Genomic DNA, 16,533 nt, shown 5'->3' on the forward strand with positions numbered 1-16,533 from the left:
CTACTGCCTCCCTAAGATCATGCTCTGTGGTGAACTTGCCACTGGCTGCCGCAAGAGAGGAGCCCCAAAGAGGAGATACAAGGACTCCCTGAAACAACATCTCAGCCTTGGCCATATTGATCAACAGAACTGGTCTACTCTGGCCTCCAACCAGGAGACATGGAGACACACTGTACATAACACTGCTGCTTCTTTTGAGCACACATGCAGAATCATTCTTGAGGAGAAAAGACAAAGCAGAAAGAACTGTGTCTTGCCAATACCGCCTAAGGAGACTTTCTGCTGTGCCTTTTGCAACCGGACTTGTCTATCTCCATTGGCCTTTTTAGTCATCAGCGTCCTTGTAGCAAGCGTGGATAGAAGCCTAGCCATGTTGATGACAATAATGACTAAAGAATATATATGTATATATATATATTCAGGTAACACAACAGAAAGAAGCAATAATCCTGTAACCAAACTCCTACCGAAAACAATTAAGTCCTTTTTGCCTTTTGGTGCAGTTATAACCACGACCAGCAGGGGGCGCTGTTGGACCCGGAGGGGTGCAGTGTCTCCATGGCCAGCAGGGGGCGCTCCGGAAGGCCCCACGAGGGCAATGGCGGATCCCAGTCGTGGCGGCTGCTCCGAACCCCAGGGCGGGCCCCAGCCCTCGGCCACGGGGGCGTTGGTCGGCAAGGGACAGGGGTGCCAGTCCGTCCAGCTACGAGCAGGGAGACACCTCCCCCCTCGAAAAAAGGGAAACCCCCCACAAGGTACTGGCAGTCTTTGTGACAGCAGAGGTCGCGTGTGACGCCCCACCCGCAGGGCTCTCACCCGGGAACAAAGGCGGCTCCGTGGGTGTGGGCAGAGCAGGTCACGAGGGGTCAGAGGGGAAACTGGGACCTTCCTCGGGGCTTGAAGAAACCATTGATCTGACCAAAAAGATGAACTCGGAGCGCCCTTCCTCACATCGCTCCCGAGTCCGGCCAAAAGCAAAATCCCAGCCGCCGAGGGAAAGAGAGGAAAAAAAATAAAAAAAATAACCAAAACCAACCTGAGCCCTCCCTTCCCCCAGCTGTAGTTACAAGGAGATGGGGTTTCCCTTATGCAATTTACCTAGTGTGTCGAGGTTATTTAGCGTTTCAATGAAGCAGTCCTTAGCCCCGGCCTCACCTAACAATAGCTTTTACCTTGCTAGCAAGAAGATGTAGGTATGGGAAAATGCACTAGGAAAAAGCAAAAAGGTGTAGAACTATAAAAGTTGTGGATAAGCACAAAAGCTAATTTTCTTCCTACGACTTTTGAGCTTTTACAGGGAGATGGAGATGCTAAAGGAAAGCATCCAGGTGGTCCATAAAAGTCTCGGGTTGAATAATTTGCTCAAAAAGGTGATGGTCCCAAAGTTTAATACACCTTTCTCCCAGGCCAAGACGAACTTAGTCTGGAGACACTGATGACAAGTGCAATTAGGAGAGATTCCCTCATTCAACACTGTGAATGAAGAGCGTGAGGACCTTTCCTGTGGTAGTGCCTGGAAATGAAGACTCAGGCCTTGCTGTCACCTGTTCTGCCCCATGTCACTTCCCTCCCTATTCAGTCTGAAAACCCTTCTCTCACAGGAAGGCCAATAAAAAGTTTAGCTCTTTCACTTTTCCTTCCACAGATTGAGCTCCGGGCCTGAAGCACCTGGGTGCCATTTCCTAGTGTTATGGATGTAATCAGTGTCATGGAGTGTCTTTCCCTTAGGATTTCAGGGAGGGAGCACTGCACAAGTGTATCTCTGTGGAGGGTGGAAGTTATGAGCTGATGCAAACTGTCTCTACATCTTGGGCAATGGTTGTCCTTCCCCAAGCCTCCAAAGCATTTCAGTCTGCTCTAAGAAAGAGAAACTGAGGTGGGGCAGTGGGAGAAATATCTCTAACTAAAATTTAGAAGATGGTCAAATACAGTGAAGCGAAGAGCTTTGTTAGCAGCGCGCTGGGTGCACGAACTCGTGACCTGGTCCGAGCACACTGCCATTTGAAAAAGGCACCCTTTCATACCCTTTTGGTTACATTAGCTGTTAAATAGTCAGCAGGTGTAAGGTATTTTACCTTAAAAGGTAATTTTTCGAACTCAGGAGGGGGTGTTACCCTCCCTCCTGATTGATTGATGACGTACTCCTATGTACAGAGGGGTCTCTCTGCACTCAAAGGCCAGCCACGTGGCTATTTTTTCCCTACCCCAGCCACGACGTTTCCTTGGTGTCAGACCCAGATGGGGCCTTTCACCTTACAGTCTCCACAAGGTGCCTAAAACTCCTGGAATTAAATGAAAGAGAGGAAATAAATCTCACCACCCCCTGCTTTTTACTAAAATCAATTTGCTTATAGTAAAACCAGATTATTTATTTCTCATAGGCAGCAAGCACTGGCTTTTCTAAGCTGCTGCAGCAGAACCTGGTGAGGATCTGAGAAGAGCACTCAGCTCCAATCTTGTAGAAGACTAGAATGGGGTTAATAATTTCAGAATTAGGCAGCTGTGGGTCACTGGGGCTGCCCTTTCAGCCTTTCCAATGGTCAACAGGGAGAAAGCAGAGCCTGGTATTTCTCCAGGCCATGTAGACTAATTAAGTTCCATCAGATGAATCACCCTTGGGAGCCTATTGGAGGGAAGAACCCAAAACCTCTTCCTGGATAAACAATACATTTGTTGGTGGCTGAAGTAAGCTGAGCTATGGGTATTTCATCACAGTCATGATTCACCTCTCCAAAATGTGAGGTCCTCAGTGCCCTTCTTTCCTCCTTCTACACCCCAAGGAGTGTAGGAGGGCACATTCCCTATGTCATTTGTCTCTCTGAGAAAGGTGATTCCTATGTCTCCCCATGGACTTCCAAGGGAAGAGGTGGGTTTGAGTGCAGAGACATTTTTGCTGTACCTGCTCCAGACAGCAGAGGTGAATATTCAAGGGAGAAGAGCATTTAGTTTCAGATGTAAACTCTAATGGAATTAAAAAGTTAAAGCTAAAACCAAGTTTGACATTAATCACCTGAAAACATTTCTACTACAGCTAGAATAAATTAGGCATCAGTCATGTATCTGGTGGGCAAAGTGTTGCTATTGCCACTAGCTGAAATAAATTCAAGATAAAAGATGTCTAGAAAAAGTCTAACAAGCCCTCAGCTGCTGTCCTGCTAACCTAGAACTCTGCTCTTCCAAGACCAATGGCAGCACCTTATTTTGTGTATTAAAATACACAGTTATGGGGACGTCCTTTCCTGTCCCTCCTGGTGGATCTTAGATGGTCCCTGGAAGGAAGGATCATAGGCCCAAGAGAAATAAAGGCTATGTCACACCTTTTGGCTTACAGAAGATTCACTGTTTATTGGGAACTGAAGCAGAGACTTTGCTAACATGGAGTGACACCCACGAAGTCAGGACCCAGAGGCAGAGGGAGTAAATTGCATAACTGGTTTGTTAATCAAAAGCTCCTGAAGTTCTACCTCCAACATACTGATAGTTTTCAAATCAGTCTCATGTCACTTGAGCTCTTTTAAGCCTGAGTCTGAGGGCTGAGTCTGATGAAGATGAGAGTTTTACTTCCAAAATGATTGGTTTACAAGGCAAAGGAAAGATATGGGAGTTTCTGACACAACCTGGACTTTTGGGGGAAAGCAAAGAGGTCAGCAACTGACATGCAGCAGGAGTCCTTCATTGTGAGCCTCTGCAATGGTACATGCTGTTGGTACCACTAAACACTGATCTTTTCTAGTGTGCAAAGCACTCTCTTGTCAAACAGAAACCATAATCATAAAATAATTTAGTTTGGAAAAGATCATTGAGTCCAACTGTTAAACCAGCACTTCTAAGTCCACAATTAGGTCCAACCATGTCCCTAAGCACCACCTTTGTGGGACCCAGTAGCTATTTTGCCAAAGTCTAATTCAGGAAGGACAGGGCTTCCTTCTCACTGCCACCTGTACCAAGACTAAACACTTGGAGGGGTTGAATTGGAGTTTTTCTCTTGAGGAGCTCAGCATGGTACACGTTCAGCCCAAATAGTATAATATATAAGCAGCAAGAATTAATCTACAATGTAAGACCCCAGCTGGTAGCAAAAGTGGTATCCCAGCACAGTGTGTGAATTTGGCTTATACTTTCTGCAGGTGCTATTGGTCTGTATCAAGGCATATGTGAACTCAGAGCCTGAAGATATTTGGCTTTGCAGTGCTCCCGAGGAGGTTGTTGGCTGCCTTCAGACACTTGTCCAGCTGAGACACTGCAATCAGGGAGAGACAGAGGCTTTAGATGTCTCAGGCAGGGGGGAAGAGTCCACAGATAGAAGGAGCAAGGGGACACAGGACTTCTTCACATGCCTGCAGGAAATCAGGGCCCTGCGAAGGAATGAGGCAGGTTCCACTGGACAGAGAAGGGAATCAGTAGGAAAAGGACGATCAAGACTCACCAGCTCGGCTGCACAGCCAGGTCATGGCCTTGGCCTCCAGAAGTTCACAGTAGTCTTGGTAACATTTGTCGGGTCTGTGCAGCCAGGTCACAGCCAGCACTGTGGCCCAAATGCTTGGTTCCATGACCTGTAGGAAAAAAACTGCTATGCACTGCCAATATCTCGCCCGTCCCCTCACTGCTTCCCCTCATCCATTGTAGCTTATGGTTTCTGATCCCTTCATTCATCCCTTGGGATGCCAGTGTTGCCACCAGCCAAGGTTTTTCCACTGCCCCACTGTCCCACTGTCACCATAAGAAGTTCCCCCATTACCTCACCAGGCATCTTTCTCTTGATTTCAGCTTCATCGACCTCCAGCACAGAGGCCAATCCTGAGCTGAGGGCCCAGGAGCCATCTTCACTCTGCAGTGCTACCAGTTTCTGGCACTCAGCAAAGGCTTCAGTGGACCACGGCCCAAAAATTGGAGAGCGCAACACATATGCTGTAGGATCCACATACTTGAGAGAAGAAATAGATGGTGGTAGTGGTTTATGTGCTGTGGGAGAAGATGTGAACAGGAGTATTGGGAAAATCACAGGAAGCTGACCCCACTCTACTCCCCTGTGCAATACCCCGGGGCATTATCTCTGCTCTCCTTTGGGCGGCTTCCTGCTGCCCAAAGTCCCCCCTACATGTCTCCAAAGCAGTCCAATCCATAGCCCCTTCTGGACACCCTTAAGTCATCCCCAACCTTGACCACTGCCTCTTCTTGCATTCCTGCCCAGCTATGTCCCAATACCTACCTCTCTTGATACACCCCAACACATTTTGTTCAAATGTGTGTGTGGTTCAGCACCACCCCTGCCCCCTCCCTGGGTGTCCCTGAGCTGGGCCTCGTATTTACTGAAGGACATTCAGATACGAGGGTAACTAAGGGAAGATTAAAGGTAAAACTCATCGGTTTCCACACCATGAACAAGACATGGCACCATAACCCTCCTGTAAGACAATGGATTATCCCTACATCTCCCATCTGGGTCAAGGCCCCATACCTTTTGAGCAAGCCCCCCGGTTGGGCAGGGCAGCAATGCCACAGGTGAGCCGACGGAGGACACGCCATGACTCACGCACTGCTGTCAGCCAGCCAGGTGGGACCCAGATAGTCACCGGATAGCAGGAAGAGTCCTTACACGAGCCAGGAAGCTCAACAAGCTGGCAGGGGATGTGTGACTGGCAGGGTGCCAACAGTGCCAGAGGCCCTTTGGGGGTAAAGAGGAAAAGGGACTGAATTAATCACATGGGAAAGAAGCACCTGGTGGTGATGGGCCCTGCTCCAGGAACCTGGGAATGCCCTGTGACTGAGGTTCCAGCTCCAGTGGAATGAGGACATCCCATGGAGCTGCCCCACCAGCTCTTTTCTGCTGGTGACTTTCCTTACCTCGGTACCAGGTTACCCTCTGTGATGTACGAATGCCCACATAGCTGGTAAAGGGGCAGATGATCCCTGAAGCGAGGCTGATCTCCACTGCACGATGTCTGGGTTCATCCCCTGACCCACTCGCAGCCTCAAGAAACAATCTCTGCAGTAAGGACCTCACAGCCAGACGATGCCCAGCCAGCCTGGGAACAGAGTGGGGTGAAGCCTGAGCACCTGAATCATCTCTGTGCTGAGGAAAGAGAGAGAGCTTGGACACTTGGGTTCCCTCTCCTCAGGGCTGAGGATGGACAGAGGGAAAACCTGGATGCCTGGGTCCTTGTCTGTCTGGAGGGAAGTGGTGCCCAGGTGCCTGGGTCCTATCCCTGTGGGGTCAAAGGGAAGGAGGGCATGCTTGGACACCTGGGTTCTCTGAAGGTTTGGGATGGTGTGTGGAAGGTGGAAATGCACAAGTTATCTGTGCCCCCTCTCGGTTGGAGTCCATATTAGAAATGAGGGGAATGCATCTTCCCTGAGGATAGGTTCTCACCGTCCATCTCCCTGTGAGCACAGTGGGAATTCAATTGTGTGAGTGACATCCTGGCCCTCCAGGCTGCACTGCAAAGTCATGACTCCCTTGGCTACCGTTGTATCCTGGAAACACATGGGAAGCTACTGGAGGTTACTGGGGACACAAGATGGTTACTAGGGGATATTGGGAAATTACTGAAAGATTACTGGTGGTTACTGGGAGGTTACTGGGAGATAGCTGAGGGTGACTGTGGTCCCAGCTCTCACCTGTGCCTGTCCATGGATCTGGGCATAGAGAAGACTGTGTTGACCCTGAAAGATAGACTGAGGAGTACCCCCCAGCACTTCAACCTCCAGGCCACGTGGCAGGGTCCAGCTCAGAGAGACTACTTCAGCTGCTGGCTTGAGGGCTATCTTCAGGCACTGCAACACCTGGGGACAGAGGGCAGAACACCATAGTTTGCAGCAACTTGGATCCCAGTGTCAGGGTTCCGTGGGGGACAGTAGAATGTGTGGAGTAGCCTGCACCACTTGGATTTGCTGGACACAGCCAGATCTGTTGGTTATAGTGGTGCAGAAGCCCAGCCCCCCAGGCTGTCCATGGGCTACAGTCAGGGGCAGTCTGTGTGCCCGGGTTCCCAGGGCAGCTGGGTCTCAATTGTTGTGTGTAGGTAGTTCACGTGCTGGGGTGATTGGAAGTCAGCATGTCTATGGAATAGAGGGGAACCTGCTAGGGCTTTTGGGTTCCTACCACAGCTGTCATACTGTTGTTGGAGGAGACATAGGTAACTTCACCCCCTGTCTCCCTGGCCAGGGCTATAGCCAGGGCAGCGCTGTCCTCAGAGAAGTAGAAGGAGAAACACCTATGGGGAAAGTAGGGAAAGATGTCAGAAGTGAGAGCCAGAGGTGGGTGCAAGTATGCTGGGATACACAGGCTGGAGTTAAAGCTGGGGGAAGAAAGCTAGGGTGCGGAACAAAGGAGCAGGAAGAAGAGCAGGGAGTGAGGGAGTGGGTTGGAGCTGAGGTTAGACAGGGAGCTGGCAGAGGAGAGCTGAGGTTTGGCGTAGAACTGGGATCAATCTCATGGGGCTGGAGCAGAGCTTGGGGGCACATTGGGGTAGACAAGCCCTGTGCCTCAGTCTCCCTGCTCACTCTGGGAAGAATGCCTTGGTTGTGAGAGTAGTAAGAAAAGACTCCCTCATGGGGTCTTGGCACTGGAGAGCTGAGTTGACTGAGAAGGGTCTTTGGGACACTGAAGGAGCCCAAGGATTGGAACCGGCTCTGATGCACAGGGACCCTCACTGTGGATGGAAATGACTGGACAACCAAAGGGGAACTGGAGGACTCATGACATAGAATCCCCATTACCGGTGGCTGTTGCGATGATGACAGACCTCAGCTGCGATGGCTTCTTTGTCAGAGGGTAGCCCAGTCATGAAGATGAAGACCTGAGAGACAGGGAACATGAGTAGTGGGGTCCTCCACAGGGACCCCAAAATGGAGAAAGCAAGCCCTTAAACTGGAGAGAGAGGGGCCAAGGAGAGAGACACCCTGTACAGAAACTACCCCAGGGAGAGCTATTCACTGAGGGACAGAAACACCCAAAATTATAGACCCACTTCTCCATTCCCTGACATACATCAGTATATTTCTGGTGGGTCCTTTCACCCACACTACGGTGTCCTCTCTTTCCCCAGGACACCTGCCCCTCCACCCCTCCATGCTCCTGACCCAGACCTGGCGTGCATGCCCGCGGGGGCGGGGGGTACTGTAGGCTGAGCGGAGGGTTTCAAGCAGGTTGGTGTCACCCAGACTGGAGCAGGTGGAAGGAATGCGCCACAGGGCATTGGTCAGGTTGTCCTGAGTATATTCAACACTTTGCCTGCAGGAAGCACAGCGTGTTTGGAGCTCCGTGCCCTCCCTAGTTCTCCCTGAGACTCTGTCCTGCAGCACTTCCCACACCTATGCCCCAGGTTCCTCTGCAAGTCCCTACCCCACACTAGTTCTTAAAGAAACCTTGTTTCATAATTCCTACAGGACTGCTCAGCAGAACCCCAAGAGGTTCTATTCCATAAAGCCAAGATCCCATCCCAGAATCCAGCCTTGCCCTACAAGTAGTCAGTCATGCCCTCCAGCCCATACCCACTAGCCAATTTCAGAGCATGTACACCTGGCTCTCCAGCATCTAACTCTGCCCCATAGTGCCCATTTCAGTGCCACAGCACCCAACCATGCCCCACAGTATCCAGCCATACCCACAAGGACCCTTTCCAGCCCCACAGCACCCGGTCTGCCCCATGTTTGCTCATGGGTAGATGCCAACAGACACTGCTTCATAGCAGTAGATGTTGAAGTAGCAGCCCAGAGGCAGGCTTTTGAGGAGGAAGAGCAGGGAGTCCTGTGGAAAGACGCAGTAGGCAGGTCCTGGGAGGCACTTGTGGGGGGTATGGATACCTTTGACCGTAGACTCATCCTCCTAAAGTCTCTGGATTCCCCTGGAGGACCCAAGATAGTGTCCTGAACTCCCTTGGGCACCCAAGAAACTTCAGGACCATTTCAGGTCCCACCAGCCCCTACTCACATCTCTGTCCCTCTCTAAATGCCTGCTCTGGCTGTCAACCTGCTCCTCCACCCTGGTCCCTGCTCTGCAAGGGTACCTGGGCATGCTCAAGAAAAGTGGTGTCCAGGAGGAAGATGAACTCTCCAGACTGGCGTTGCCCAGGCACTGGCTCAGGGATGCTGGGTGCCAGTGTCACCAACACCATGGGATCACCAAGCAGGGAGCCTGGAGGAGATGGGAATGAGATAAAAGCCATATGGGGACCCTCCTCTTCATCCTGGTTCTGACGCTCATTGTGTTTTCAGCTTCCCCCATCCCAGAGGCTGTGATGCCCCATACTGGTACCTCAATACACTGCTGCACTGTCCACAAATTGCACAGCCCATATGTTTCAACCCAGTGTCTCCAACAGAGCTGACCAGTGACCATAAAACTTCCTGCACACATCCTGCTGTATCTGATACCTCACCACAGTTTCTCCAGCATTCCACACTGACAACCCAGGACCCGAATGATTCCATGTGAATTGCCTTCCATTCCCAAACCAGTGTCCAATGATTTCTTATCCCCAGAATCCCCAGTGTCTCACTGTGTCACTATGCCTTCTGCCAGAGCTGCCCTTATATTCCCTCTCCACCTGCACTCACCTGGAGGGGCCTCAGGGTTTCCCTTCTCCACCACAGCACTGACTGCACTGGGCTTTCCAAAATGCACCAGCAGCTCCAAATCATGTTGTCCTGGGGGGCTGCCAGCCAGTGAGACCTGAAGAACATGTGTGGTCATACACAGGAGGGACCAGACCCAACTTTGGACCAGGAGCACAGGCACTGATCCCAGTTTCTCATCACATCCCTTGTTTCTCAGTGTTGACATACATTCCCAGCTACTCCTGGGATCCTTATACTCAGGAGAGTAAACCTGTGCAGTGCTGTGGTCCTGGGCAGTGTAGATCAAAGGGGTGAGGGAGCAGTTGGCCTGGACATTGGCTACTCCACGGGGTGACTGCAGGCTAGCGGTGAGCAGCAGGCTGTAGGGGAGGTGGCTACTGTGACAGTTCCAGGCTGCAAGGAGAAACATGGTACTAGGTAGGGCCCAGGCTGTCCCTGCAGGAGTGAGCAGGTGGACAGCGTTTGGCATCCATATATATGTCATATGGAGAGAATTGGGGGTTATCAATGAGGTACTTAGAGGGGTCCATGAGTCTGTTTATGAGAAATGTGTGTGGGAGGTATGGATCCCCTCCTGGGGTACAAGGAAAGTTATGTGGATCTGTCTGGAGGCTGCACGGGGGGAAAATGTGGGTCCTCTACAGATGTAAAGTGAAGTTGCATCAGGTCTGTTCATAAATACATGGGGACCCTGTGGCCCTTTCATGTGGTGTGTGACCGAGGTGGTAGGTTCCTTGTAGGATCACTCACCGTAGAGTTGTGTGTAGGGGTGCAGTGTGTGTGGCAGCACAAACCGGGCTGCTCCGTCTGGCTCCCGTGACAGCTCCTGGACATAGCGTAGTGTCACGACCAGCTCCCTGCCAGGGGACAGTGTGCCCAGGAAGCAGGCAAACACCTTGCCTGGATACCTAGACTGATCCTGAAGGTATTCCAGATTCTCCCAGCTCCCTGTAGCTTCATGAAGCTGCTGGGCCTGGGTGGGAAGGGGAAGGACAGAAAGCTGATCACCAGGCAGATCATGGGTTGCTCCTCCCACACCCCTGTGGTGGTTTGCCCATTCATCCCTGGATGCTGGTACCTCATCCTGCAGCATGGCCTGGACCTTGGCATCCTCACTGCAGGCCTGGAAGGAGTACATGGACATTTGTGGGCCCAGGGGGAAGACGAAGACAACTTCTGTGGAGATGGGACTCTTGTTCTGGTACGTGAGTTCTGAGGCTACATCAGCCACATAATCCTGGATAGCAACATCTACCACAGCACTACACAGAGGTACTGAGCAGAGGGGCATGTAGAGCCACTTCCCCAGCAAAAAGGATCCTGTTGCTGTAGAGAGACATGCAAACTTTCCATCAGGCACACATGAAGGACACAAAGAGGTGCTTGGGACTGTTTCAAATATTTGACTGCTCCCACCCTGGAAACCAAGACCAGGTGACCAATGTTAGCAAGGGTATAGTGTGAGCCTGGCATAGAACAGTGTTTGCCTCCCATCCTCTCAGGTTCCCTTTTCCTCCAGGTCTCTGTTTCCCATCCATTTCCTGTGGAAATGCTCTTGATTGTTCCCATCCTAGTTTCACTCTGGGAAGATCCAGTCCAGCTATTTCCCTCTAAGGCTGCCCAACCTCCTCCTTTCTTTGTTCCACTTTGGGAGCACCCCACATCCCCCAGACATCCCTGTCTGATCCCCAGCTCACTGTCATGGGTGTAGGATTTTCCTAGAAGTCCAAAGCTTTGATGCCACATTTCCAGAGACCTGCAGAGAAGGAAGGTCTTATGTAAGAGGAGAGATCCACACCAGGCAGCCCCTATTTGATGATCCCTTGTCATTTGCCCATTCCTACACACATAGGGAGAAGCCTCAACCCACTGTGCACAGCCAGAGAAAACCCAGAGATTCAGATATGCCTGTTCATTAGCACTGGGATGTCACCAGGAGTGTCTCTGCAATGCAGAGTTCAGCAGCACATCCCCACCATGGGAGAATCTTGAAGAATCACAGAATTATCAATGGTTTAAGATTGTTCAAGCCCCCTGCCATGGGCAGAGAAACCTTCCACCAGACCAGGTTGCTCCAAGCCCCCTCTAACCTAGCCTTGAACATTTCCAGGGATGGGGCATCCACAGCTTCTCTGGGCAACCTGTGCCAGAGTCTCACCACCCTCTGGGTAAAGAATTTCCTCCTAATATCTAACATAATCTCCCCTCTTCTACATTAAAATCATTCTCCCTTGTCCTACCAGTATCTGCCCATGTAAAAGTTGCACATCATTGTTTTTCTAAGCTCCCTTTAAATACTGAAAGGCCACAACAAGGTCTTCCAAGTGCCTTCTCTTCTCCAGGCTAAAAGTCCCCAGCTCTCTCAGCCTGTCTCCAGAGCAGAGGTACTCCAGCACTCTGAGTGTCTTCATGACCTCCTCTGGACCCTCTTCAAGAGGTCCATGACTTCTTGTGCTGAGGACCCCAGACCTGTACACAGTGCTCCAGGTGGGGTCTCATGAGGGGAGAGCAGAAGGGGACAGTCCCCTCCCTCGACCTGATGGCCACATCTCTTTTGATGTAGCCCAGGATGCAGTTGGATTTCTGAACTGCCAGCACACATTGCTACCTCATGTCCAGCTTTTCATTCACCAGAGAAATGAGAGATAGCAAGGGGAGAAGGTGTGAAAAAAAGACTGGATAGGTGGATGGACGGGGGGATGGAAGGGACTGGCAGTTAAGGCTAATTTTAGGACAGATGGATGTATGGGTGGACAATCAGAGAGACATAAGAATTTTTGTTGAAATGGATGGATGGGCAGGTACCCATCACAAACAGTTTTGTGTGAATGCAGCTGCACTACGAATAGCTATTTTGAGGATATGTTCATGGAGTAGTTTGTGAGAGCAGGTTGAAAGTCCAGATAATAATGGGAATATGATGGAGAGAGAAATGAGGCCAGGTTCAGGTATTCCATGACTGCAGAGCAATTCCCTGAAAGGCAGTGGAGGGAAGGTGTGATGTCTGGCTGTCTTCAGGCCAATACCAGAAGGTGAAAGGGAATGCCCTCCATCCCAAACCCTTCCAAATGTCTCTGGTTCAGACACATTTGCCTCAATTTCCCCAGTTTCTGCTCTCGGATGTCAGGGTGGAAGCACCAGAAACATCCCTACCCTGCCATCATGCTGACAGGGTGGACAGCCAGAGCAAATGCGGTATAAGTCCTGAGGGGAACAGGGGTGAGGGATGGTCAGGGGGATGGACTGATGAGGCACCAGCTCCCCAGTAAACAGGATCAGAATAATGAAGTGAAGCACAATCAAGCAGACACTCACCAGAACCAAGGCCAGAGCCAGCAGGGAGCGACTGACGGAGGGAGAGATGGAAGAGGAAGGGAGAGAGAGATGGAAAGACAGAGCGAGAGGTGTCCGGGCAGACAGGGAGATGCAGTGCTACGTCAGCTGAGGGGTGACTGTGATGGAGAGAGGCGGGGGCAGCCGGACGGACGGACGGGCCGGCGGGGAGGCAGAGCCGGGGGCGGAGACAGAACGCTGCAAACCTCCTTCGAGCAGCTGGCGCTGAGTTCCGTGCGGGCTCTGGGGATCCTGGATATCCGGGAGCCTGGGAGGTTGTGGGATGGGGAAGGGTGAGGGGCCATGCCCGGTGGAGGGGATCTGACCGGGTCCCTGGATCCTCCTCCCCGCTGTGCTGCGGGTCGCGGCATCGCACGGGCTGAGTGTCCTCCCGCCTCAGATTGATCCGGGCACGGCCACGGACTGGACCGCAGAGCCCTCGGCAGGACCGAGTCTTCCAAATCTCCCCCGCCAGGCCTTTCCACTCTGTCCTCACATCTGACACAATGGGCAGCGGCTGCCAAAGGCCCCTGCAATCAGACTAGTCTCTTCTGTGTCACCCAGGGAGGTGGCACTCGACCCCCAGGAACCTGTCCCCTGCCAGGACTGCAGCGCTGGCTACAGACTGGGAGGTCCATTCACTGATTAGTGCCAGGCTGTTAATCAGGCAGTGGATTGCAAAGAAGCAAAACTGACCTGCTGGCCAGCTGAGGAGTGGGAATAGTTGGCAGACAAGCTAAATATATACCAAATACACTACATTTGACCTGGGTGCTTCTTCTCACCTGCTGAGTTGGGATGGTGCATCTCCTCCTTCCTCCCAGCCAGCCCACACTTGTCCCTCCCTGGCACCAGCCCCTGGCTGAGACAATCCACCTCACTGCTGATGTCTAGACACTCAAGGGGCCAAGTTGCATTTGACTTCAGATATGTTGCTCCCAGAGCACATCCTGGCTGCCCTTCACTCACTGGGAGTGTGCAGAGCACTGAGCTCTTGCTTGTCCAGCAGACCTGGGCAGCTTCCCTCAATCTGCCTCTCAGGACTGGTGTGATTCTCAGATTAGACCACTCCAAGGGCTGTGCTGACAGTGTGACAGCCGTGTCCAGCACAGGCAGTTCAAGATGCCTTTGTCCAGGTTCTGCCTTTGTTCAAGTTCTATCACAGTGTGTCTGATATCAGTTCAACCATGGACAGAAAGTTCTCTGAGGAAGAGAGTGAACCAACATTCGTGTGTTGCTGGTAGATGAGACCCATGACTTTACCTTCAGGAACTGGTGGAACACTGTGTTGTCTCCAGTAGTTCTGATGCTTATGGGTAAGCAAAGGAGTCCCACGTGTAGATGTTACATGCTGCATCTGAGCAGCCAGGGAACATCTTCTTGCCTCTTGGATCATCCTTTCCTCAGCACAGGGGATGAGTAAGTGGCACACTTGGTCAAAAAGGGCCACAAACACTGAGCTGCTGACCTCTTAACCTGTCGCGACGGAAAGCTCTAGACACCTCAATGTGAGAATCCAGGAACTTCGTTTATTGCAGATTGACAACAGCTTAATATACACTCTATAATAGGTTCATGAATATTACAGAAATTAGGCTCATTATTGGTGCTCAGTTAGGTGGTGATATCATCTTAACTGTCTTTCATTGTTTACACAGGTGGCTCGTTAAGTGTCTCTGTTTTGGTAATGCCTAGCTCCTGTTTTTCAGCCCAATTTAGAATACCCAAGGACGTTGCTGCTTTCTCACGGCCCTGCTATCTCAGACTTTCTCATGGGCCTAGTCAGACTGCGTCTTATACTTTAGCAGCTCATCCATAGCCTTAGCCATGTTCATATGTCCTCGCATTTCTAACCAATCCTCTACATTAACCCAGCTTCACCTTCCCAAAACTTCTGTCCAGCTGGATGCACAGTTGAAGATTCTCACAGACTCATGACTTTGTGCCAGTGAGTGGTTTTCAGGTACTGAACCTCCAGTATCTCTCCTCTGAACATCTCTGGAGGATGTCAACCCCCTTGAGTCTGGGCCTCTTTTAAAGTGCAAGCTCAGAAAGGAGAGGAACTGAGGTGTGCAGAGACTGGTTCTAGGTACAAATCCATGGAGCTATTTGGGGCACTGTGTTTCCACTGGTTTCTTAAGGCTGGACAGGCCCAGAGGATTTGAGTGTGGAGGCCCTTTCAGGGAGCAGCAAAGACCAGCTGCTGCTCCAGGGAAGGGGAGTTGGGAGCCAAATGCACCAGGTGGGTGGGAGCAGTGACTTCAAGAACACAGAGCCAGGATGCTGGAGGGTAATTCAGGGTCAGAACTGGTTCGAGAAAGAGGGGCCGGGATCAGGCGCAGTCAGTGGTCACCCAGCAAGTTGGGTAACAGCAGGGACAGGCCCTTGTTTCTTGCTTTCTTCTCTACAGCTCATATTGGCAAAGGAGCTGGCCTTGGACTCAGCCATCTAAACTGCTTGACTGAGCCAGCTGAACTCCAGGAGGGACACATGCTCCAGATCTTGAGTGACTACACCCCAAAGACTGACGTACAGTACAAGTTCTGTATTCTTAAGCTACTTTTGTTCAAACTTGTACCATCCACACAGACCTATTGTGGTATGAATAAGCTTCCAGATGTGCTTCTCTCCCTCAGCTGGCAACAAAAGTTATCTGATGTAGGCTCATTTTCTTTAAGAAGTCCCACTAGCAAGTTTTCAGAAACTTTGGGACTTTAAGATAGTTTCCATTCAAATGGACAGAGGAAGGGAAGGAGTCAAACGGAGGAGAACTGATTCCTGCTTCTCCATACCTTCCAGAAAAAATGACTCTGGTAGAAGTGATTTTCACACAGTTGGGAACAAGCCTTCCAGCCTTTCTACGTGTTACAGAAATCCTATAGTGAAGCAAATCCCATTGGTACTTACCGATTTGAAAGAGCTTAATACTCACCATAGTGCATTACTGCATTGTATCTTGGACTGGGCCCTTTTCACTGCTCCCTCATACTCCCCATGCCTTATTCAAGGTCTCCAGCTTGCAGACATACAGGTTTTACAATCACAGCATTTCTGTTAGGGAAGACAACTTCTCTCACATGTCATCAGTGTGAAGTCATGGTCATCCATGCCCAGAGAATTGTTCTTGGAAGGCAGGGTTAACTTCTGGGTGTAGACCAAAGGACCATATGGAGTCTTGTGGGTCTTGTTCAGCTTGTAAATAAGGGTTGTAAACTTTTTTAAGGGCATATCGAGTCTGAAACATGATTTGCTAGTAATCACAGGCCAAAGCAAAGTCTCAGACTCTTTCTGAAGATAGCAAGCGGGCTTTGAAACTTTAAGTAGACTCTCTGTAGAGTTCCAGAGCTAGATTAGACTACAGACAAGGCAAGGACTACCCAAGTCAGGATAGAGTACCAAGGCTAAGGGGATGTCTGAACAGTGCAACAAAAATGAAACCTGGACACAGATATGTTACCTGCATAGGTAGACATCAAATATTGCAAGGTAAGGGATGAACTTCAGTTTGTGATAAAGGCTGAGAAGTTCAGTTGTATCACCCTAAGTACCTTTTACCACCTGGGATGCTCCAACCATGCAGATAAGTTTGGCAGATAGCAAAGCCCTCTGAATAACAGCTGA

At 50.7% G+C, this 16,533-nt stretch overlaps 1 protein-coding gene and 1 long non-coding RNA gene across 2 annotated transcripts; one reads left to right on the forward strand and one right to left on the reverse strand.

Moving 5' to 3' along the window:
- Positions 1-468: 468 nt before the first annotated feature.
- Positions 469-1,630, forward strand: LOC135403136 (uncharacterized). Its single transcript, XR_010425312.1, has 2 exons — positions 469-755; positions 1,407-1,630. It is a non-coding gene; the product is annotated as an uncharacterized LOC135403136 (long non-coding RNA).
- Positions 1,631-3,318: 1,688 nt separating this feature from the next.
- LOC135402791 (von Willebrand factor A domain-containing protein 5A-like) lies at positions 3,319-16,140 on the reverse strand. Its single transcript, XM_064636254.1, is given in 20 exon segments — positions 3,319-4,240; positions 4,427-4,553; positions 4,739-4,962; positions 5,459-5,665; positions 5,845-6,026; positions 6,371-6,474; positions 6,619-6,783; positions 7,103-7,214; positions 7,720-7,799; positions 8,089-8,233; positions 8,637-8,749; positions 9,009-9,136; positions 9,559-9,673; positions 9,830-9,972; positions 10,330-10,552; positions 10,658-10,905; positions 11,277-11,335; positions 12,895-13,014; positions 13,239-13,410; positions 15,990-16,140. Coding segments are annotated over 20 exon segments (2,898 nt in total). The 3' UTR covers positions 3,319-4,160.
- Between the last annotated feature and the right edge of the window lie 393 nt (positions 16,141-16,533).

This window comes from Pseudopipra pipra, chromosome 26, assembly GCF_036250125.1.
Source record: "Pseudopipra pipra isolate bDixPip1 chromosome 26, bDixPip1.hap1, whole genome shotgun sequence".
Classification (NCBI taxonomy): Eukaryota; Metazoa; Chordata; class Aves; order Passeriformes; family Pipridae; genus Pseudopipra; species Pseudopipra pipra.